This window comes from Argiope bruennichi, chromosome 1 (assembly GCF_947563725.1).
Source record: "Argiope bruennichi chromosome 1, qqArgBrue1.1, whole genome shotgun sequence".
Lineage (NCBI taxonomy): Eukaryota > Metazoa > Arthropoda > Arachnida > Araneae > Araneidae > Argiope > Argiope bruennichi.
Window position 1 is genome coordinate 28,075,583 of NC_079151.1, and position 27,010 is coordinate 28,102,592.

A 27,010-nucleotide genomic window follows, 5' to 3' on the forward strand; every position below is an offset into this window, starting at 1 on the left:
ATATCGGATTTAATTGGTATTCTGCGAATTGAAATTGCATTTAATAAGAAAATTATTCAATTTCTTTGAATTATTTAATATGAATTAAAAATACATATTAAATCACTTACTCATGATATGACTACTTCTAACTTTAAAAATGTAATTGATTTGTAATTTGGTCATTTATTAAGAAAAATTCTGCTGCAAACAATTGAATTTCAAATAAAATTACCCACAAGTCATTGAGAACATCCATAAAGACTTTATTTATAAACATTTATTTTTGTAAGTTTCCAAAAACACTTGCAATTAATGGTAAAAGTATTTTCAACAAGAAAATCAATTCTAATCGACAGTTATAAACTAGTTAACTACAGGAGATACTTATAATAAAAGTACATTAATATATATTGTTTAACCTGTCAAATACCAAATACACCTCATTTAATAATCTACATTTTATTCAACAGTATTAAACTGATATATATTCAAGACTGACTAACTGTGAATGACTCAAAAAGAGTACATTAGATTGATACACAAATACGATGAAACACCTGTTTTCAATTTTAATAAAAAATCAATAATTTCAAATTTTAGACAACTACTACTAAAAATTTTAAGATAAAGCAAAGCATTTATATATGCTGTGCACTTATTATTTTTTCTCGGCATAGATGATCATCAACAGCATGGATATTTTGGAACATTGATAATTTAAATAAAATAAAAGACAAAAATTTACTAACAGGAAAAATATTTATATACAGATATAAAAAAATAAAACAACAAATATGAATAATAAAAAAAAATGATTATCACAATATATAATAATTGTTATGTACATTCACAATGAAATTAATTATGATAATTAACTACAACAAAAATCTCGGAGAAACATAAAGCTGTTCCGCAAATTGAATTTGAGACTATTAAGAGGGGGAAAGCAAAAAAAGGGGAAAAAATGTCCTATCGTATAATAAAATGAAACCGATATTTAAAAAAAGTTTTTCTAAAATAATTTAAATCTGTCCTTGCTACAAGAATTAAATTATTCATTAACATATTTGCTCAATTGCATAATAATATTCAAATCGTTTCACAAAACTTTTAACCGATTTCATAGAAGGTGGCAAATGAATTTTATTCTCTCCTTTTGCAATTTTTTATAATAGTTACTTAGAAGTCTCATTTCCATGATCTTTGCCATAATTTTCTTTATTCCATTGAGTTGTAATCCACTTTAGCTGCATGGTAAGCTCGATGGATTGAAAAACCCAACAATATAATGAGAGTTATTAAGGCCAAGGTGCATCCTATAGCAAAGGGCACTGTTTCATCCTGAACATAAGGAGTTTCTTCATCAATTACAACTTTATTGCAACGGTGAGCTGTGAGAAAATAAATTTATAATTCTCATATTGTATTCACAAAGCATTTCATTATCACATGCAATAAAATAGGGCTAAGTGAAATTTATAACAAGGTAGTTCAGGTAGGTAGAGAGGTTCCATGATTAATTTAATGACGGTTAGCTATATATACACAACAAAGAGTTTACTAAGAGTATACAACTACAACAAAGAGTTTTTAATACATTACAGCAGATATTATTTGATGTGGAGAAAATCATAGCATATACCAAATTGATTAATCAAAAGTCTAATTCTGTATTTTCTCCATGTTAAGATTTGAATAAATCAAAATAATCCTTTAATAAGTATTTTAATAATGGCTGACAAAATAAAAAATAAAAGCTAAAATTATCCTGTTAAACCTAATTAATGCAGCTTTATTCTGGTTCAAAGAACAAAAATGTTTACAATGTTACATGCTATCAAATGAATTACAAAGAATAAGAAAGCAACAGTTTTATTTAAACAACTTGATTTTTTTCCCTTAGAAAAGATATAATTAAAAAATTATTTTGCAAAACTCTATAATATAAAAATTTGGAACTTACTTGCAGAGAACTGTCCATTCTCTATTTCAAAAGGCTGTAACTGCAGATCTCTTATCCTCACAGTAACAGCTTGCTTATTTCCAGCATACAGAAGTATAATTTCTTGCCCAGGACAGAAATAGGAATTTTTCAGTGGAGTTTCAAACAAAGTAACATCCTTACTTCTAGCAGTTTTTTTACCAGCTGAAAAATTTAATGTGATATGAAAATATGAGAATTTGCATTATAATAAAAAAAAATGGCAAGCTACAATTTATAATGCATATACTTTAAAAGTATAAATTTCATGAATATTAAAAGAATCAAAACACAAAATAATAAAAATATTTCACTTCCATGAAAATATATTTCAATTTTTAAAGATCTTACATAAAGAAACAATAAATAGAAGATATTAATTTTAAAATATGAATAATCAATATGATGACAAAGAAAAAAATCTGATAAATGATAAATAAAAATTTTAAAAAAAATGATTTGAAAATGTAATATACCTTTTACTTCAGCTAAGTATTATGAAATGAAAAATTCAGTAAGCAACAAAGATCTATAAAAAAATAAATGAAATAAAAAATAACAAATGAATATATAATGCAAAGCAAAACATAAGCAAATCATATAATAAAACAATATTTATGCAAATTTTCATTATATGCCATTTTATCACTATTTCAATTTATTCATAAACATTGTAATTATAAAGTACTTATTTTAATAGAATGCAAAGATTGAGTTATATGTTATTTTTAGTGGTGAAGAATACTGAAATCTTTAGAGAATTAAGATCATTTTCCAAGAGAATATATAAATTGTGATATTTTTCAGGCTTTCCTAAGGTAGAGACAATCCACTGAAAGAAAATTCCCCCAAACCAACGAGTTCAAACTGATTAAACTTGGACGCATTAAAGCTAACTCTCATAATTACTAAATTACTCATGACTGAAAAATAGACTGAAGACAAATAATCTGGATCTAATCTAAGCGATGAAAGAGTTATTCCATTTTCCTTGAAAAAAGTAATGGAATCTATTGAAATATTTCTACTTATTTTGCATGTTAAAACATTAGTGAAAGAACATTTAAGGAATTTTACTTCAATTCATAACCCTTTATTTAAAACTCGCAGAATATTAGCATGATTAAAGAGTGTTTAATTCAACACCTACCTCCATGCATATAAATTGCATAAAATAAGAAATATGTAATTAGTACTCAAGATATGTAATAAGAATGTGATTTTTTAAACCATTTTTATGATAAATGTTTAATTTCAAATAGTAATTATTGTTTTTTGAACTATGAAGCAACATTTATATATATATATATACTTTTATATGAATTTGCATTAAATTTTTAATAATAAAACCTATTTATTAAAATTTCAACCACACAAATGTGTAAAAAAAAGCTCTAATATATATATAAAGTAACTCGTAATAATAGAGTTATATAAATATGGCTCGGAACCTCTATTTACTAACTTTTGTGACTTTATGCATCCCTCACCCCATCCTTTGATTAAAATGATGGTACCCTTTTAACCCTATTTAATGTATGATAAACCCAGAATTAACAAATGATCACAACATATTTTGTTGTTGTTGTTAGTTTGAGTCAGAAAAATATTGGATTACTTTTCAAATAACTACAGTATCCCTTTTGTCCCATTTTGTCCAGATTAAACAAATAATGAGTGTAACCTGTCATGTGCAGGATGGGTAATATTTTTCTTAGCTTTTCCCATGCCACAATAAAGAGAAGCGAGGTGTACTAAATGATGTGGTTGGCAGATAATTTGATTTTTGAACCATCGTGCAATATTGCAGACTGTTTGAAAAGAGAATGTGTTTTGTTGCATGGAAAGCTTAATATTTAATATGAATTTGGCAAAAACATTGAAAGAATATTTACAGCAATGACAATGGAATCCACAATTCTTTAAACAGAATGCCCTGAAATCTCCGTATCAACACTAATAAAATTGTTAAACAACATGCAAAATTTGTAAATGTATCTGCAGAGTGTGATGAAAAATGATCAAAAATAAGAAAGTCATAAAAAACTGTTTCTATTTCTGTTCTTCAATCTTATGCCAAGAAAATAACCATTAGTCAGCCTCTTATCAAAGAAAAGCCCTCCAACTTGCTAAAAAGCCAAACAAAATTTTTCTGCATTCAATGATTAAATCGAACATTTTAAGACAAGATACCACATGGTCAAAAAGAAACTGTAGGAAGCAAAGATAGATGCAAATGAAAATTTAGTAAAAAATAAGTAAGAAACATTGCTCAGTCTAGTCGAAAGGTTTCATTATTCAACAATTACAATAAAACTAGATTGTTTTATGACTTACAACCAGACTAAACACTTTGCTAAAAAATAAAAAATTCTTTAGAAGAGAAAACATCAAAATGGAAATTATGGTTTTTTTGCAGTTAATGTTCATGGAACTGAGAAGTTGAAGCCATTTGTGAAAGGAAAGGCAGCAAAGCCACAATATTTTATTCAGGGAGATTGAATTCCTTTATTGGTAGAATTCCAATAGAATTCAATTAATACAAAGTATCTAACATGAATACAGAATCTTGATAACAGCCACAATCTTTTTTTTTTTTTTTTTTTTTTTTTTTTTTTCACTTTAGAGGTCTGTGTAACCGAAAACATCAAAAACTGGACTGCAATAATGATAATAATTATTTTTTAAACTATATCCATTAATAAAACTTTTGAAAATTAGATAAAAACATGCAAAGAAATGAAACAAACTACATTCTAACAGAGAGATTCTAATTTATGCAAAACACTCTCTTACTTTTAACAATTTATTTTGCAAGCCAATTTAGGATAAACTGTTACATAAAAAAAAAAGCTATTTATGTTTGCAAATTATATGTAAGAAATAATTATTGCATCAAATTAAAAAAACAAACAGTTAATGTTGCTTAGAAATGGTTTGTTTGCTAATATGACTAAATAATATCCAAAATATGCCTATAGCTGAGCATAAAAAATAAATTTTTATTAATAAATTATTACATAAAAGGAAGAAGAAAGAAAGAAAATTAAAATAAAAAGAAGCTGAAAATTAAAACATTACCATTAACAGCTCCATCGAATAAAGGTTCTGCAGTGTCATAAGTTAATTCCATAGAAGTAACAGCCCAATTCTCTTCATCAGTCTATTTTAAAAGCAAAATATCATCAAAAATTTACTTTCATAAAAGATTAAAAAAAAAAAAATCTCAATAGTTTTGTTTTAAATGATAAATTTATTTTTAAAATTTCATTTCTAAATAAGAATACCATTATTTCATAAAACATTTTACGACATCTTTGAATCCATTGATTCATACTCCAATCAATTTTCTAAACCTCAAAATGAAATTTTTTCTTTCTTTTCTAGATTAAGTTTTAAAGCATATTTTTAAGAATAGATATTTTTTAAAAAATGCCACTTTTCAATACACTGGTAAATTGTAAAGTAGAATGTATATAACCAAAAGCTATCAATGACCAGAGCAAAATCATTAACATATTATTTGATTGGAAAAAAATCAATAAATTAAAAATCTACACATAAAATTAATAAATAAAATCTTATATAAATTAGAAACTCACATATAATATATCAAGTATAAAAAAAATTAAAAAATCATTTTTATGAAATGCTTATAAATACTGTATTACTTTCCTGCATTACTAATTTTTGTTTCTAATGACCTTATTCAGGTATAAACAAAATTTGAAATAAGAACTTTTCAGAGACGATATATATATTATATATATATCCAAAACCTGATATCTTCAAAATACCAATATTTGAAATAAGAAATTAAGCCTCATGTTACCGTGATAAACAAAGAATGAAGAACTAAAAATATTTCATATTTAAAATATATTATCAATATGACATCTAGGTGAATATCAATGTGTTGGGTTAAATAAAACCTTCCTTTATTTATAGAAAGGTATTGATACAGAAAATTAGTCATTTGAGTTGATTTTGAGTACATAAGTTGTAAATGTATGTGTTGATGAAACATTTATTCATTTCATGAAACATTGATGAAAAATTATTAACTATTTTTATATAAGATTATAGATAATATCAAATTCATCAGAGCCTTATATGCTTTGAGAGGAAGATATTTTTCTGTCAACGATTTGCTAATGTTATAAGAAATGTTTTACAATGCCAGGTTAAGCAATAAGAGTCCACAAAACAAATAAAAAGTTTTAAAAAAAATACCCCAAAAATTTTTTTAACCAAAAAAATCCTTAAAAAATTTTTTTACCAAAATTTGTCCATTAAGCAAAACAATTTTTAATGAATCATACCCAAATACCCACACATTGTAAAATATATGAAAGTATTCTATTGTAAAATTAATTTTTCATGCAATTTCTTAATCTTTTATAAAATATTTCTATAAAAGCTATAATATAATATTAATTCCTTGCAATATATTTAAAATATCCAAAGGACAAAAATGTTTTCTGATCTGCCTCATAGTTTAATTTAGTTTTTCCCCTGTAGGAGCATATATTTGATAACAGTTTTCCATTATTTTTCTAGGGAAACATCAAAATGAATATGTAAAAATATATGAAAAATTCATGCAATGTAATATGTAAACATGGCTGGAGATAGCTTTCAACCGACCAAATGTTAATTATAGAATATAACACATAATCGATAAGGATCACTTTATAATGTAAGATAATGTTGTTTCCGAATTTGATTCTGATAATTCTGAAATCGAATTAAATCAATAATATTAATCAACCTGAAATGGCATTGGATTATTTTTCAGTTAAGAGATGAAACAAAATTGAAAAAAAAAAAAAAAAAATACTGAGAACACAAGAAAAAAGTGTTTATTCCTTCAAGAATCTGAAGTCTAAAATATTTATAGTCACTTTATACTGCTAAAAATCGAAATATAAAAGAAAGAATGTATAACTAATAATACAAAATCTTAAAATAAATAGCATGAATCTTATAGCATATAATATTGCAATTTACAGAATGGAACAGTTGAAGATAATCTATTTTCTATTACCTTATTAAACATCAATGTGAAAGCATATTTCCCCCAAGAAAGTTGTAACAAGGGTAATCTTGTATTTGAACCACATTTTCCTCTTGAATTTGCAGTTTTTGGAACTGTAATTTCTGCTTTCTAAAAACATCAAATTATATAACATAAATATAAAAGATTCTACAACACAACACCAAAAACTACTACATATATACTACATAATTAATTAATAAAGATTATGCATGATATAAATAAAAGATATAAAGATTATGCATTTTATTTATTAGATTTATATATAAAGATTATGCATGATAATTTTTATAAAAATTAATATTACCTGATAGTTTTATCACAAATACCTATGACTAATTACATTTTCTTGGATATGAGACTAATTTGCACTTAATGCACTCATCTTTTAGAACTATGAAGCAGCATATTTTATAAAGTGCATCATCTTAATATCAATTTAATGTATAGATATGAAGAAGGGGGGGGGGAGAGCATCAAATCTACAATGATTCAGTTCTTACTGAGATCTCATTCACGTCTCAGATTCAAAAATAATTTCCATTATTATTAATCACACTATCTAAAAAATAGCTGTTATCATATCTTCATGTAAAAATTCAAATGTGATAAATAAGGATAAAAAAAGCAATATATAATTTTTTATCTCTAAAATCTCATGACAAAATAAGATATTTTATATAAATAAAAACATAGACTAAATACTATATTATATTATTAGAATAAAAACATTCTACATTTATAAAACAGACATAAAACTATGTAAAAAACAGACTCATTATACAGAATTTCACTAATTTTAAACTGATGAAACAAAACAAAGCAAAAAAATATATACAAAGATATATATACAATTATACTTGAACACAATTATCGTTTTCCAGCAAAAATAAATTTAAAAAAAATTAGTTATGCATGTATTATTCTCAGAATATGAAATGAATTATTTCATAGAATTATTAGTTATTTCATGAAATAATTGATCCAGAAAATGATAGTGCAAAACTCGCTTGTATTATATGGCTTAACAAGTTCTTTTACAGAACAATTGTGACCAAGTAATATGTAAAGTAAAATAACTGAAATTCTTCTTCTTGCATGTTAGAATTAGCTACAATACTGCAATATATAAGGCAATTGTTATTGGTTACAAATTCAAAAGACTGTTAAAGTCAAGGATGAAAAAAACAAAAAAAAAAAAAAAAAAAAAACATGTAAATATAACTAAAAAAATGAATGCATGTTAAAAATAACAATGTATCCAATTTCAAATGCTATTTTTGAAATTCCTGAAATAATAAATGACTTTACTGTGTCTAAATAATGTCTAATAAATAAAATTTTATACATTCTACAGTTAAATGGTTTGTTTTATATTTCAATTGTTTAATTAATTCACAGAATAATTACATAGTTTCATAGAATGACTAACTAATTAAGCAGAATTATTACTTTGTGATACATTTCATCCATGTGACCACTTATTTTGTAACGCAACCAAGAATTCTCTGAAATAACTGAATTACATGTCTTAATGGCAATATGTATCAGAAAAAATAGCATTTCGTCAAGTTTTCTATTGAAAGAAACCAGTAGCTATTATCTTTATTTATTTATAGAATAATTGCAAAAGAACTGAGTAATAGAAAGTTACCTCTTCCCCTCTTTGACTTGAATATATAATTGTAAAAACTGCATGGAATTTAGCCAGGAGACAAACTTTTCCTTTGGCACTCCAAACAGCAAATGTATCTTCAGGAGCCTCTTCTTTTTCAATAGTAGTTCCACCTTAGCAATATTTTTTATTTACACTTTTACTCGTATTAAGTACAATAAACAAGTGAGAATATAGAAAAAAAATTCAGTAGTAAAATATTTTAAAATAAATAATTAATGCATATAATGATCATAATAACTGGCATCTGAAATTATAAATTAACTTTAAATACTGCAATTTATTTTAAAACTAAGTCTTCAGTAAATTTCTTTTAAATTAAATTAAAAATGCCAAGGTGAAAACAATCTAAAATAAAAACAAATTCCATTTTCCAAAGAAAATTACTTTTAAAAAAATCAACCAAAACTCATTAAAAAATACTATTTCTTTTTACAAATATAAATATTAAATGACCCTTAAAACATGAAGAAATATTAAAAAATAAAAAATTAGAAAATTACTTTTATTGCATTATCTAAAAATAAATTAAAAGAAAAATATTTGAAATGACATCACTTATGATTCCAAGTATGGGTAAAGGAATATGTCCAATAAAAATTATTCAGAATTTATATTAATTTATGGGTCAAACCATAAAAGAAACAATGGAATAAAAATATTTCATTTAATAAAACAGTCGCAGAAATAGGAAGTTCAGCATTTTATATGTTAAAAGTGTAAATTCAAACAACTCACCTGTATTTACCATAGCAGCAGCAGAAGTAGTTTCCGGTTTTTCTTCTGGAGTCTGAAAATAAATATAATATTAGACTAGGATAGATTACTTGTTTAAGTCATTATCCTTAAAAAAAAACATTAAATTCATTATTCATTTAATTACTATTCACTTTTCAACATTTTTTTTTTTTTTTTCTTCTTCTTATACATTTTAAATATATCAAATACTGGATTCCCAAGGATATTTGAAATATATAATTAAGAAATATTTATGATATCATCCCCCTCTCAGTCACTTGTTGCCCCCCCCCCTTTTTTTCTAGAAGAATGGTTTACTTGGTTCAACACTTTTAGTGCTGATCTTAATCTACCCAAACATAACAATCGCATTTTAAAAAACATTTTTAGATATATTCGTTGGGCTCTGCACTCATTTTACTTAAAAGTAGATTCTTGAATAGAGCCTGAGGCTGAACAGCTTTCACTGAAAAGTCAATAATCAAAGAATAAAACTACTGAATAAATTAGCCAAGCATATAAAAAAATGTAAAAAATATATTATCAAATGAAAAAATAATTTTTTAAACACATCTATCAAAAAGCTAACTTGAAAAGACATCTGCACACATATTATAATTTTTCACAATCTCTAAGTTGCTTTCAATTAACATAATTTTTATATTATATTAAGAGAAGGGGCATCTTTTTATTTTATAGTGATAGTTCAATGATGAAAGTAGACTTGTTGTATTCAGAAAAGCAAAATATATTATGACAAGCATATTTTCATAGAATTATATTATCAAAAAGTTGATAAGTTTGTTTATTTAATTAAAAAATACCAAGTCATAAAAATACATGAAAAAAAATTGGAACACCATGAAATTTTACTATCAAAGAAAGAATGAAATGCAGACTGCTAAAACAATTACACATGTTAATCATTACAGTAAGAATAACCTGCATTTGATTTATTGGAAAAAAATCAACAGAGCCTTGAAAAGTAGAACAAGCTTGGCAGTCATGGGCATCAATCAGAAATCAGATACTAATTACAAAATAATTTTAAATTATTTCAAAAGGTTTGAAAATGAAAAGAACTTGATCTTGGTTGGTTACTATATGATTGCAAAATTAAATGAACAAAATTTCTTGTCCATTTTAACTTTATATGATTAAAATTTCTATTTGTTGAAATCTATCTTTTTGTGCATAGTTGTAAGAATAGAATGACAAAACTTATATTTGAAACACCACATTATGGTTGATGAAAAAATCTCATATAACAATGCCATGGTCTAAGTAATATTATCATGGTCTAAGTAAAAAGAAACAGAATAGCAGGGGGTCAAGAAAATTAATGTTGTAAGTGAAAAAGAAAAAAAAAAATCCTTTTCCAAGAAATGCTATGTTAAGGGATAGATTCTAATTCCCACTGACAGTAATAATAAAATGTAAAGTAAAGGCTGGAATTAATCTATGGGAAAATATTAGATTCAACCATGAACAATGCCAGACAATATATATATGGTTGATAGCTCATTAAAAACTTAGAGGGCTTGGCTGGGAAGTTTTAGCACATGAAACCCATATATCTGATCTTTCTCTCTCAGTCTATCAATTGTTTTACATCTGTTGGAAATCGTTTTATAATATATGCTAAACTTCAAAAGACACAGATATAAATCAGTGGTTTCATTTCTTGACAAGAAATTCCAGAAATTTTTCAGTCACAGAGCATAAATTTTAGAGGAAAATTGTGAAAGATAATCAATCAAAATGATTTAGTTACTTTGCAATTTGATCACAAGAGCAAAGTTCTTTTGTTTCAATTTTATTCTAAAATAAGAAGAAACGTTTCTCTAACACATTTTAAACAAAATGTTCATTAATGTACAGCAGCAACTTATTATTGTAACATTATCATTTAAAAATTTTACTGAAAAATTAGCAAATACTGAAAGGACTTCTTATGCTTGGTTTGCCTTGCACAGTAAATAATACTATAATGAAAATTAATAAAATAATTATAATAATCAACCTATCAGACATTTTCTATGCAATCATCTTTTGGTAATATTTATAACTCAAGTTTTTGATTCATTGCATCTCCAAGAACAAAAATGACTTACATAAATTTTAATGTATACTAATACATTAAAATTTAATGTATCTTATTGTATTCAAAGAAACAACTATTTAAAGTCTGCTTAATTCAAAAGTTTTTCAACTGAACTCTCCTTAAAATGTTTCAAATGCTTCCTTCAACTTTTTATTTCCAACATTAATATTTTACTTCCTACATAAAATAAATATTAATATAACATATTAAAATAAAGTACAATATATTAATATATTCACTGTTACAATAGGTTTACAATTTAATTAGCTTACACTGCCTAAATTTTTTCCCTCCAGAATCAGTATCATTAATAAATGATAGGTTATTTTATCAAATCACATCCAAAATAAACATATATGATTGATACTGAAACTTTCAAATAAGAATGCTTCCCTGTTAATTTACTTTCATTAATAGAAGATAGTTAGAGGGGGGATACAATAGCAAACCTTAAACAATCTAACAAAACATACAGTGATTATAAATGTTGAAGGAGATACTTCAATTTTAGGCTGCTCTTCTGTTTCTGCATTAGTTACAGATTCCTCTTCTGTTTCTGGTGATTTTTCAGTAGAAAAAATCTCTTCAATGCGTTCCTTTTCAATCTCCTAAAAATAAAATAATATTTAATTCTAATCTATTCACAGAATGCCCCCCAAAGACCTTAATATAGGCTTTAATTCCTTAAATGCTGATCTGAAATGTTTATATTACATAATAAAGTTGCACAGTTTTATTGAAGTTGATAATAAATTCCTTTACACAAAATTTTTCAGTCAGTAAAAGGTTTATCATTGATTAAACAGACAATGAGTAATTTTTGATGTTGTACTATAAGAATTCTTAGAGATATTTTCATTCAAAATTATTCAGGTTTCAAACACAAATTCAAATATATATATATATATATATTCAAAATCACAAGAGAATATTTATAAGTACACCAAAAATTAATTTATTCGCAAATAAAATTCTAATGCTGATCCTGATTTTTTAATTGTATTTGCAACATCCCTTTTTCTCCAGAAACAGCATCTGAGGTTAAGTTCTCGCAATGTCAAGAACTCCCATCGGAATTTTATTTACAAATTTCAGAGAAATATATTTTGCTGCATTGATTAAAATATAAAAAAGAGAAATTTGTATAATTAATATCCTTAAGTAAATAAAGTTAGATTCGTCATATTACCGAAGAAAAAAAATTATTAGTTGCACTTTTGATTATGTTAAAAGCAATACATACGAAATTTTGTGACTTTATAGGGTACAATTTAAAATTATATACAAGCAAATAAGATAGATATTAATCACACTAAAAAAATTATTAAATTATTATTTAAAAAAATTAAGAAAATTTCTTTAAAAAAAAGATGCCAACAAAATAGCTGTCCAAATTGATAATTAAACAAGGCTTATTATAAAGAGTTCCTCTAATGAAAGAAATTATTTATTATCTTACAATATAAGCATGATTTTTAATATGAACCAAATGCAGGCTGAATCATCTAAATTCAATCCAAATATATTAATCCTCAAAAACATATTATTTAAATAATTTCTTAAATTGTGGGTAATGAGCCAAACAGGATAACTAGAATCTTATTAGAGTTGTAACCCTCTTCTCAATGCACCCATTCCCCTGGTTCTTTATTATTATATAGAGAAAGTTGTTTAAAAAATTATCCTAGCTTTATATATTTCATTTGTATCTGATAAATAATTATAATTGATTAAATTTTCTTTAATTTAATAGTAATATTTAATTTCTTATCTATTTTCCAACTTTAAGGCTACAGCAAAATTTTTCTAATGGAAATGGAATTGAAAAAAATCTCTCCTCTCAACAAAAAGGTCATGAAAGCTAAAAAGCTGGGAATAAATAACATTATAGTTTCTGAATGTACTGTGAATATCAGTTACATGAACTCATGATATCTTAAAACTGACGAGTTCTTCATAAAAAAAATAATAATAAAGTGATCTTGTAAATACCCCACCCAACCCCCCAAAAAAGAAATGCAGGTTAGAATAAAAGAAATAATTAGGAAATATATGACACTGAACAAAATAAAATATTTATAAGGAATGGTTTCTCAGGTATTGATATGTTTTTATCTGCATTCCCAAGAATAAATTATACATTAACAATACCTTGAATTGCTGGAAACACATTGTTATCAAAATCCAAAACAGATTGTCATATTTTCTATATAAAAATTCTATCCTTAAAAATGCAACAAAACAGAATATAAACTGAACAGAGAAATCAGTCAGTCAGATAAAAAAATAAATTATATAATGTTATTGTAAAAATTAAATTACACATTCTTTCTTTGATCTCCTTAAAGAGGCAAATATTTCAATCTAGACTTACTAGATTACCATGACATAGATCCAGAAATCTATAGATGTGCAGAACATAACAATAGTGAAAAAATGATCTTACAAAATATTAAATCTCATCTTGAAACCTTTGTCAAATGAAAATTAGAATGGATTTATACACAAAATAAAAAAAAGAACAAAATAAAAACTAAATATGGAATAATATTGCAAATGCTTTTAATGATATAAATCATTCATATAATTTCAAATACATTTGTGGAAATTTACAATTAATTAAGGATGGGGGGAGGGCTTAGAAAGGAAATGCTGATGATAACTGAAGTTTGCAAATGATTGTTTGTCAACTAGAAGTACACAGGAATTTATTAATTTTTACAAAGTTATAATAAACATTACATACCTTCATAATAATATATATACATGGTATATATCCTTATTTAATACACATTCTCATAAATACATACAATTGTTCTTTTCTTCTGCAGTATAAAAATATGTTTAATACTTAAAAATAACTCAAAATATAAATTCAACCTGCAAGAATTTTTTTATAAATTTATCTAATTTGAATATAATGAAGGAAGAGAAAAATTAATTTTTTGGGCTTGAATATTTTTGACATTATTTTAAAAACAGATTATCAATTTATTTTAAGATAGAGCTTGACATAGCAAAATATAATTTTTTAAAGTCTTGATTAAAAAACAAAATTATACCGCAATTTCTGAAAATACAGGGACCATTTCTGTAACTGCTTCATCTTGGATTTTTTTAATTTCGTCCATTAAAGCCTTTAATGTAGCACTTTCTTCATTTTCTTCTGGTACTTTTTCTTTTGGAGAATCTTTGTCTGCTTCACTAGGAGTTTCATTATCATCATCTCCTTTAGGTTTGGCTGAAATCAAAAGATAGAAATTAATATATAATAAAGAATTTCAAAATTCATATTTAATAATCAAAATTTTGAAATGAAGATACTTTTAAGGAATTAAACATGAAGGTAAAAAAAGGCATAGCTTGGTAACTTCTGATATTTTAAGAAAAGTATTAGTAAGGATTAATTTTAAATTAAATTAAATTTAAAATTAATCCTAATGTAATAAAATTTATTTAATACCATAGCTTTTGTACAGTTAAAATCAAATTAAGTATTTTTAAACCAAACCTATAAAATATGACCAATATCTTGAATTAAAATAATATATTAATGGTAAGATTTACAGACTGATTTATATTTTCTGCTTAAAATGCTTAAAAATCATAAATATTTAAAGATGATTATTTAATATTCACAACTGAAAAGATTTAGCATTAAAAAATATCTTCCGCTAGAATATGTTTATAATTCTATTCATAAACCTTGATTTTTTTTTGTTATTCCTTTCTATTAATTGTAATTGTAACAAAAATATAATTTTGAATCATTATAACTCAAAAATATAATTAATGAATTTAAGGTATCTTTAGTGCATCTCGCATTTCAGAATTTGATTTCAAAAATTTGGGAAGAATGCTCCGCAAATAAAAATTATTTCATATTAAGAATTCGAAGCTTACAAAATATGCCAATATGTATTACAATTAATTAGGAGATTGTATGAAACTTATTTTCTTGCCATGATAGAGAAAGGGATCTCAAAATAAATTTAGATAAACAGTGATTAGTTTTGGTAAAAATAATAGTGAATTAAAACATATATGATCTGTAAGATTAAATCAAGAATTATCATAATATGGCAGATTATTTAACTTGTGGGTTCGAATTTCAATTTAATTTAAGTTTATAAAACACATGAAATCTGCATAATTTTTTGCATTTGAATAAGAGAATAAAGTTGAAATCAATTTTGAAAAAATATATATAACCAAGTGAAAAGTAACAATTCTGTTATTTTTCATTAAATTATAGAATTTCTTTAATAATTTTAATAGATACACTTATAGAAACCATCATTGGAAAGATTATATATATTATTAATAGTGGAAATTAGAAAAGCGCAGAACTAAATCGTTAGAGGTCAATAATTGAGAAAATCGATTATGAAGATATAAGAATTTTTCTTTAAAAATCTGAAGACAGGCAGTGACTTACCGATAGCGCTTCCAATAAAATATATTAATAAGGTTATAAATACAAATTTTGAAGCCCTCAAAAACATTTCGATGGTATAATACGATCGGAATTAATGTTTTTAGATTTCCAAGGTGAAGATCGATAATAAAGAGAAGAGGTGAACAGAATCTCTACCACAGATTTTTATGAAAATTTCGAACGGAATGTGAAATCTCAGCTAAATTTCTGAATTCTAAAATATGTTGGTGCGAATTACTTTTCAGAAGACAGCTTCAGCCGATTCTGAACAAGAAAAGAGAAACAGAAATCGAATTCTCTGACATTTTGCACATTTCAGAACGAATACTGAATTCGGATTTGCAATATGAACGCCAAACTCGAACTCCAGTCAAAAATCCCATTCTCATCCCATTTCAATCAATCAATCAAGAAAACTCCGGTAAAGTAAAAAAATAAAAAAAATAAGAATAAATATGGATTTGCATAAAAAATATATAATTTCAGACATAAATTTCTAAAAAGCATCATTTAGCTGTGTTAAAATATAATCTGAGACTGAAATAATCTTCACATAAAATAGAGAAAAAAATATGACTTAATTTTCAGTTTTTTGAAATTATAATCCTAAGTCTTAATATTTCAATGCAAAGTATGAACAACAATATGGAACAATAAAAAAAAAAAATTCACAATTCCATAAGGATTTAAAGAGATTTGGAAGTAAAAGAAAGTATGATTTTTTTTAAATAAAAAATATATAATGCATATTTTGTAAAGAAATTGCAAAAACTTTTATAAACTGTAGTTGCAAATATAATTAACTTGAATGCTAATAAGATTTGATGCATATATCACAAAAAGTTATAATAAAAATCAACATTACGAATAAAAATTTAAAAATAGTGCAGAGTTTCTCTATATTAATTTTTATTCAATTTTTTTCCATAAACATATTTTTAAACACATAATTCAAGCAATTAAATTTTAATTTATATGCTTTTTATTGAATATTCATTAAAATAATATCGATATTATTTATAAAAATCATTTTTAAAGTCAATTTAAACCATAATTTCATTTTATATTTCAAGCGGAATAGTGGATACTGAACCGAATATTGAAGAAAACGGATTATGCATAATCCACGATTTTTTGAATCACAAATAATATTGCTATTGTTATTTCTAAATATGCGTTCCAAATATCTGTTATTTCAATCATATTATTAATTAAAAATTATTACTTAATATTAAATATAAAATTTATTAATTGTAATTAATACTTAATTTACTAATTTAATTAACGTGTGATTGAATTAATTTATCTGTTTCAGCTTACTTCTTAAATTTTATTTTTTTCTCAAAATTATTTATTTAATTTATTTATTAGAGTGAACCATTTTCTGGAAAAGATGAGTTAAAAATATGTGTCATTTCTTTAAAATGTTTACTTTAGTTCTATATTCTACCAATAGATGGCGCCAGCAGTAAACAGAGTACATGTAATCAAAGTCAATCATGTCACGAGCAATTAAAAATGATCTGTATTTAATAGTGCATCATCAAATACGAATATCGGTCACTCCCGTAAAGTGGAGCGGTGACTTCGCACTTTCCAGTGAAGCCTCAATCTTTCCGGTGAAATCACCGCTCCGATAAATTTCAGTGATATGCAATTCAATGATACTATACGATAATTCCAATAACTGGTCCGTTCGCTTTTCAATCCAATCACAGATTTCTTTCGAGAGCTTCCATTGGACAGATCGTATCGATTGTTACTTTTCAGTGAAGTCACCGCTCCGGCAAATTTCAGTGATATCGTATCGATTGTTACTTTCTATCGTGATCCAAAACCTGTAATCGAAATATCATCAGTAAGATCGTATCAAGGATTTGAATCACACCCCTCTTTGAAAAGTATTGATCACTTGTATTTGTGACTTTTTGATATTGGTTACGTAATAACCGCTTTGAAAATATTCGTCATCCCTAGTGATGTTTCACAGAACGAGTAACAAGGAGATATTGTGACGTCATATGCAGGATTGTTCTGCATTTTGGATATTATTTTGTGCTGAACGTTTGTTTGATAAGAATTTCTGCATGGAATTGGCCAGATAGTGTTGTCGAAAGCCACTTCGAAGGATTTAAGAAAATGTCCTTGAAACCTTAATCGACAAGTTTGTGTCTCTGGCTATAATTATAAAGTTAGAGGTTGGCAACAACGATATCGGTAGAATAACATATTTTGAATTACCGAAGAGTTTATGTACCTGATGAAATTCGGGCAGGAGAAGATGAGATAATAGTTTCATCAGAGCAAAGATTTTCCAGTGAAATAAGGGAGATGCTGAAAGCATAAGATTTTATTGCATCGTACGTTGACAAGCAGTGCTTTACGACCTCCTGGATGGAAGATCGTGGATCTATCATGCAGTAATTGTGGGTTCTAAAAATTCGTGTAATGATAATGTTGTGTCTGATTTCTGCCAAATTCTGAAACACAACGAAATGTTTTTAGACAATTTTCCATTAGAAAACGCATGCATTATGAATAATAAACTACATAATTATTATTATTATTTTTTTTTTTTTGGAATGGAAATACTCTGCTTTTTAATATGGATTTCTATGGAAAAAAAATTGTTTCACTTACCAAATTTTTCACATTACGAATAAGATTCGGAAATGTACTATGCCCTTTTTTTATTGAGGTTTCACTATATCAGTTTAGGGTGGATATCCCGTTCACAGCACTGATTCTTCTGTTAACTAAGACATTTAGAGATGGTGTATTGTAGTATTAACATGATAATTCTGAAATGAATGGATTTTTATCTTTTAGTCAAGAATTTTAAGCAGTCCCTATTAGTACATGATATTGTACAACATCTCCAAGACGTCGCTCTGTGTTCTGAATGCCCGTAAATACTGTGAAGACATCGTAACAATGGGGTTAGACCACATGGTATAACTAAAGGATATGGTTGACACTGGCACCATTACTTAGAAAGAACATAAAAATATCCTTTCCTTCAATTGGACACAGTTGCATAACATGGAATCATTTACCATTTTATAAATTCTCGATTGAAAACTACAGAACTGAAAAAATCACTACTAAATACGCTTAGTCCGCAGTCCAAAAACATATGTATCTTCTAATGCATTTACATATGTAAAACATATGTATCAAAGCCAAGGATGCATGCAACTATAATTTATTATAACAAAGTGCTTAGAATGCTTTACCCAGGATAAAATATGGAAAAAAATGCAATATTATAATTTTTTTTCATCACGCATTAACAGCTACATTCAAAATACTGTTTCAAAGTTGATTCTTCATTGCATAATTACATTGCATTGAGAGATATGATTTCTAAAAAGGATCATAATTTACATGTTCTATATTTAAGAAACTTCTAGATTTTTCTTTTTTTGGCACTGATCCTATTGAATTTGAAACACCTGGCAGCACAAATATTCAGCAATTTAATGCTACAAGACAATTCTTTCCCTCTCTTATTTGTTCTGAAATTTGATTCGAGAAATACATACTTCACCCTAGTCAAATTTCGCGCTGTTTTGAAACACCTCAAAGCCTATTTGTAAGATGTGCTCCAGACCAATATCTCCTAAATATAGGAGGTGTTGATCAGATAAACTTATCAGCCTTAATGACGTATAGCCTAGGTCCGATAATTTTCAAGTTCGCAAATCGAATCTCTTTTTCAAGGTCTCTTCCTCAAGGATTTTTATCAAGTTGAATGCGTGGATTTTAAAGAAAATAAAAACTTCTTAGCATTCGTAAATCAAAATTTATTTCTTAAACTACCAATGGGAGAGATATGTTCCACGGACTAAAATCTATACACCAATGGGATTTTATCAGTTCTAAAACTCATTGAATATTGTCTCATTGATTCAGAGCTTAATAGAAGTTACGGAAAAAAGAGCCGAAATTTCATGTATCATATGCCGAATTCCACTCTGAAAACTAAGCTTTAGACCTTACCACACATTATATTAATTTATAGGTATCCTGTGTAAATTATTCTCAAAAAATGTTTGTAAGTTTTTTATTGTTGTTGGGATCTAATTATCTCAGCTCGCAGTACCAGTGGGACACACATGTTCCATCCCTATGAATATCTCCCTTTTCATCATATGATTATGATTAAGTATGGCGAACTTCAATAGAACCTATCTAACACATTTTTGTTGGAAAAAGGTCCAGATTTAAAGAGGCTGCCAAACTAATAATAATAAAAAAAAATGATAGTCTAAGGCTTAAATAGCGAAAATCACGAATTATATTCGATATAGTCATATAATAATGGGAAGAGTGGAAGGAATATTATAACTTCTAGTTTAAGCTAAGATTAATAATATTTATATGTATTTCATATTTTTAAAGTATAAAAATGGGCAAGATTTTTTTTTTAAATAAAATGTGCTTCTGAAAATACTATCATTATCATCGGGAATATCATTATTGTTAAGATAAGATTTCCAAATCGCCACTTTTCTTCACCATCATCGAATTAAGTATACTGGAGGATTATAGCCAATACAAGTCCTGGCACCCCCTTCTAAATTTATAAAATCATATATCATTTATTTATTTTAATTTAATACTTAAATAACAGTTTTTTCTAAATAACAATAAGCTGAAATAACATAAATTTAGTGGTGGTTCATCTTCAGGAGTAAGCATTGTCATAATTTCATCCAAATTATATTTTTTCGGAGGGTTTTACCGTCCGTTGTCAAACAGTATTTTATCACTACTCTTGATTGTAGGATGCAACTTTGTATTCACAGTCTAATTCATTTCGCCCGTTAGGGAGACAAAAACAAAAACGTATACTATTTTGCTATGTTGGCGATCCCTGAACATATATGGAGACAATTTAAAAAATTTCTAGTAAATACCGAAAAAACGGTATTTAAAATTGTGAATACCGGTATTACAAAATTGTACAAATAGCTCAAAATACCGGTATTCGGTATCCCGGTATACTGGTATTGCAATCTCTAGTTGTGCGTTCTCTGAGTAATGCTTAGGATGTTTTTAGAAAATTTTGATGTAGTTACGGCCAGCAATGAAATAATTGCTTTTTTTCCTTATTATTTGGGAAATATTGAAATATTTCGATTTTCCTGAATTCATTCAGTTACTGTATCATGGTGGTCTCGTTTCCATAAAATTCCATGATTATTCGTTTTTTAAGAAAATGTCCTGAAGGATTCAAATTACAGGCTATCGCGTTTGCTTCGTCTAAAAATGTGTTAAATTTTGGATTTCTGTTTTAATTTTATTGATCAAATTAAAAGCCCTGTCGAGAACAATTGTTTTCATTTGAAATAGTTTATTGATAATGTTCATTTCTGACAGTATTGTATGTTTAACAGTATGGTTGTATATAACATAAAATGTCATTTCTTCTATTGAATCTAATAGACTTTTAGTTTGAGATACTACCATTATTTGCATCCATAAATTTTTGTAGGGTAACAAGTTTGTTTAAACTGTATATACACTGCTTTAACCGTATCTATTTTGGATTCCCAACGAGTGTCGCATAATGATTTAAGAAAAATGTTTAAACGCTTTTGTAGAATTTCTCAACCTTTTTGTAGATACAGAAAATAAACAATATAAACTTTGAAATATTCAAACAAAATTACAATACATACTGCTGGAAGCGGTGTCACAATAAATTAAAAGAGTGTCATAGACAAGGCACATAAATTGTATGAGGGCTTAGAGCAATTATTCTAGAGTCTTGACACCCAGAGGGATATTTCCTCGGCATGGGCATGATTAGATCTAACAGAGTTAAATATTTTATAGTATGAATTATCAAGATAATATCTGAAATTTAATCTAGTAGGTGAGTATTTTATGTTTAAAATATGCTGCAAGCTTGCACTAAACTATAATATATCTGTAAAATTAATATATTTACAAACCCATTGATTGTTCCAGTTAAATTTCTTCCTCTATTCTTTTCATCCCGCTATTACTGTTCAGACATTATTTTGGTTCTTGATCATGTAGGGCCCCTCCCCCTCAATCGCGGGTCCAGATGCATTGCATCCGCCGCATCCCTCAAATGGCCTGCCCGGCCTACGTTAGTTTATGAGATAATATTATTTTCAGAAATAAATACATTTTTTTTATGGAAATCACACATGAAAAATAAAATTTTACAAGCAAAGACTTGCTATTGCGGCAATCATTTATTTTTCGTCAGCCTTTATGACTCTATACTTCTTGATTTATTTGAAGTTCAAAGTAGTTTTCATTGGAAATTCATTCAATCGGAAAAGGTGTCTTCTTTTTAAACAGTATTTTGAAACCCTGAATGGAAACGTTTCAATATTTAGCAAATAATACTTCTCTAGTATTTATTATTTGCTAAATCTTAAAAATCAAAACTTCTTTTAGAGATTAACTATATTTTTTTGTAATTTTTTTGCTAATAAGACGAAATTCTTGCACGGGAAAAAGGTATTTTGGCTCCTTGCAGTCAATTGGTTAAAATGAAACAAGAAATCCTTTACAAATACCTTTATAATAATCCTTTACAAATATATGTATTTACAATGTAATTATTACATTAAGGAACAATAAAGGAAAAAAAAATATACCATGTTACATTGCTGTTAATCATTAAGCTTCGAGTGCATTCTGTTTGCTTATATGTGGACCGTATTCAATATCTATTTCTTTATATTGTCACATTGAAATAATAATCAAATTATCATGCAATTGTCATGCAATCCTATCGTTATTGCATATCCAGTTGACAATCTGACGCCAAGAAATGTGCATGCACATGCTTTTACACATGCTGGGGAATAATTGGCTTAATACAGAATTCTATTACACCAATGTGTATCATGTGACCAACCGAAATACTGACGCCAAAAAAATGTACATGAATATATTCTTATATAAGGAGAAAATTCATCAGATAGAAAGTTTTATTTCTTTATGCAGCCACATTGGAATAGTTAAATGGAATTGGAAATATAATTGGAATAGTTAATAGGAATTGGAAATGCATGACATCAAGTTACCATGCATTTATAATATAACCTTATCATTATCGCATGGCCATTTGACAATCTGAAGCCAAGAAATGTGCATGCATATGCTTTTATAATGGTGGAAAATAATTGGCTAATCAATAGCTATCAATCACTTACTTATAAGACATTTAAATTTTTCTGACGTCTTTGTGGTTTCTATGAGTTTAAGACTGAATTCATGTATAAAGCTTAAAGGGTAATTTTAGGAAAAAGGTATATAAATTACTTATATTAGCATTTTTCAAAATATTAATTTTTTAATGTATAAAACAGATTCCTAAATAAAGATTAGTGTAACAGAAGATGAAAAAAGCTACCAAATACTAATTGTATTAAATTAATAATTCTATATTATTAAATTTTAATAAAATGCATGATTACATTTCATTTTCCAGGTTTTGAGCATTATTTGTGATACTTGAAAATTCAATTCAGCTTCTGGATACTTTTTACAGTATTGTTACGATAGCATTTGTCATAGGCAAGCCAGCTGATGAAGTCAGCGATTTTAAGCCGAGTTTTAGCCTCTCTTGTTTCAGTAGTGCCATCTAGGGACAAAGATACGTCTTAACTACTCATGCGTCACATCCCTTTTCACGGGGTATACTTCATTTATATATTTCATTCATAGATCATAATTTAGACCTGAATCAGAGAACAATCACCTCTGACTCAGTACCTCCAGTGGTATTGTCTCGACTTTGAGAACTTCGTGGCTACGAAAAATTTATGCCATGTACACGGAGTTACATGTGTTACAGTTTATACCATGAACATGGATTACATAGTTACACCAGTCACACAGAGGGCCTTCTGTCGGAAGGGTTCGAACTCGCAATTAAGCGGATGCTAATCCAACGCCCGACTTATCATGCTATTCCGTCATCGCACTGTTTATAGTAAGACATAATAGTTAAAGATTCGGTAATGTTGCTTGTCAAACATGACAAAATCGTGCCAACTTATTGAAAAGTCAGCAGTCAATCAAATAAGAATGGGTTGACGGGGTCCCTAGCCCTGACTTATAATAGTTAAAAATATAGTTTATATATAATGGTTTAAATATAATTTTATAGTTTGCACTTATAATAGTTTTTTTTAATCGAACTCCATATTTTACTACGTTTTAAATCTCCCAAAATCCAATAAATATATTTTTCTAAAAAATCACGTCTATGAGTGAACACAATTATTCAAAAGCGTTTTCAGCTTGATGGGTGAAATTTTGAATATGGTCTCTACTTCAGATTTTTAAATTTCTATCAAATTTTGAACGAACTGCATTCAGAGAAAATCTAACAATCCGGTGGTCCGAATATAATTTAACACGATTACAACAAAACGAAGAACGCTAAATGAGTAATATTTGATGCACAGATTTAACATCTAAAGTATAGATATATTTCAAATTTGGACCGAAATCCGCTAAAGGGTTGGCCGTCTGCACGTTCACAAGAGTCAAAACGTGGTAACAATTACTTAGATAAATTAAATCCTATAATTGATCTTATTATTAAAATAGTTTGGTGTGCAATTTTGAGTTTCATTTGGTTGACAAATGGGCATCCAAAATGCATACTCGTTTTTCTCCATTATACAATGAAGCACTAAACGCTCATGTACGAGACTTTTTTGCATTAGTTTCGCATGTATTTTATTTTTCAGTATATTTTTGTGGGTTTCTTCTTTTTACTTTCACGTTTCTTTTACCTTCCTTTTCTTTTGCTTAACTAATTACTATACTTCTAATATGAGATGATAATTTGCCTGAAAAACAGCATAGATCAGAAAATTATTTCTTAACTTATTAAGTGAAAAGGAAATATTGTTCTCAAATTTTACGCAATACATTTTTTATAAATTTTATTCAATTTCAATCTCGATTCATAGTATTCGTTTTAAATTCCTCATGAAAATCTAGTTAATATTCGAAAAAATATATATAAATTAAAACCCACATAATTTAATTAGATATTAACTCATTTCTTTGCCCCCCTCTGGTATTCTATGCTTGATTATTAGATTTATTCCATTGTTAACTTAGTAATAATCATTGGTTAAACTTCAATTGTTATTGGATGTAGAAGGTTTCAACAATCATTCTTATTATTGTTGTTAGCAGAAATATTACTGTTTAATGTTAAAACAAACGCACAAAATGCAAACAATATAATAGATGAAACAATGTATCCACCTTCTGCTGCTCTGTTAAGAATCATTTCTTTTTTTTGCAACTGATCGTTGTGTGACTTTTTTTTTGCTGAGCTATGCTTGGTGTGTTTTGTGTACATTTCAATGAGGCTACGGCCATCATTGGATGGATCGTCCTATGGACGATCTTGGAACTGTTGAAATATTACGTGTTCCCCCACTTACCCTCAATCGGTGATCTGTTTTTCGATCCCGATTTGGATCAAGATGTTGATACACCATCTGATCCACCTGCGACTAGAGTAGAATCCGTCCCAGTGGTTCGCTCTTACACGGTATTTAGGATTTGCCAGGCTTTAGAACTTCCAGCGAAACTGGCTCCATCTGCTACCCAGAAGTCAGATATCACTGTTGTAGAATCCTATATGGTCTACAAGCTGTGTTCTGCTTTGGGTTTGCCTGCACGGATGGCTCCTATTGGAGTGCCAGTTGTAGAATCTTTCGAGATCTACCAGTTCTGCTTAGCTTTGGACATTCCAGTGAGATACCGGTCGCAGAAGGACGCAGTTTAACATCAAAACTGTCGTCGGCTGCCCGATGCAGTTTTCAGATCAGAACTGTCTTCGGATGCAGCGATGGAGGGTGGGTGGGCGGGGAACAAAAGTAGCCCACCTCCACGTGGTGTTCCCTGGGCAACGGTGCAGTTCTTTGGAACTGCATCGGCTAAGAGGCTACTTAAGAGTGAAAGCAAATAAATAATGAGCTTATTATTTAATTTGACAAAACTGCACACCTAATTTTTGATTTTGCGTTTTAATGCCACAAAATTTTATTACAAGCATCAAATTTAGAACATACAGAAGGTGTATTTATGGTAGCAACAACTGCAATGTTTTTTAGATATACGTAAGAATTATATATTTTTTTTATTACAAAAAATAAAAAAGAATTTAAAATATGTATTTGACAAAGAATTGTTGTAGAACTCACACATACAGAAAATCAGTAGCGTTGACAATCATAAATCTGATGGAGTAATCTTATAATGACTTGAATTTGAAAAATTACACTGACAAAAATTTACAAATTCATAACATAATTCGTCGCCATATATTTAATATACATATGACAAAATAAATTAAAGGCCTTATGGTCAATATGTTGCCACGCTCCTTCCTGAAGGGTATGAAACTGAATGAACATTAGTACAAATGGGAATGGTTTGGGTCGGGGACTATCTGTTGTCTGGTAAGGTACAATCAGCATTAAGCAATTAGTACTAGATGGTTTTTCAACTAGTAGAATATCTATGAGAATCAGCCTTTTTTTGCAGTAGCTTTGAGTTGGTTTTTTTTATGGCGTAAAAGCCCTCTTTGTCTAAACTGTGCCCCATTCATGAAATTAAAATATTTGTATCAATTTATAATAAATTCGAAACATGGAATCTCTACAAAATCCAAATGTCTAAAAGCGTAAAAATGTGAGTCATAAAAAAGTGTCACAATGGTGTAATAAATGGTACTGTACTAAAAAGCGCGGCTAATGTTTATAAATGATTAGAAAAACCAATATTTTTTAGAAAACTAAAAAGGTTAACATTTTAAGTTTTACAAATTAGGAAACCGGGATTTCTATAATTTCATTTTCTGATGTTTTGAAATATAATTTTTCACTTTTTCAAATTCGTTTTTCAGAAAAATGTTCTGAAAGATTCAATTACAACATAGGACTGTCACAAATTGAGCAAAATAGTGTTGGGTCCTCCATTAACAAATGTTGGTGGGGGAATCGAGTGTG

General features: G+C 27.3%; 1 protein-coding gene across 2 annotated transcripts; it reads right to left on the reverse strand.

The window, feature by feature from the left end:
* Positions 1–263: 263 nt before the first annotated feature.
* Positions 264–16,349, reverse strand: LOC129975797 (lysosome-associated membrane glycoprotein 5-like). Of its 2 annotated transcripts, none has more exons than XM_056089021.1 (9): positions 15,975–16,349; positions 14,599–14,777; positions 12,010–12,144; positions 9,433–9,484; positions 8,674–8,807; positions 7,011–7,130; positions 5,045–5,126; positions 1,946–2,128; positions 264–1,373 (listed from the first exon to the last, which is right to left on the reverse strand). In XM_056089021.1, the coding sequence occupies exons 1-9, from the start codon at positions 16,039–16,041 to the stop codon at positions 1,201–1,203; spliced, it is 1,125 nt and encodes a 374-aa protein (XP_055944996.1). In that variant the 5' UTR covers positions 16,042–16,349; the 3' UTR covers positions 264–1,200. The 2 variants fall into 2 exon arrangements, with proteins under 2 accessions (XP_055944996.1, XP_055945004.1); XM_056089029.1 differs by having other exon boundaries at positions 265–1,373; positions 12,037–12,144; positions 15,975–16,348.
* Positions 16,350–27,010: the final 10,661 nt, after the last annotated feature.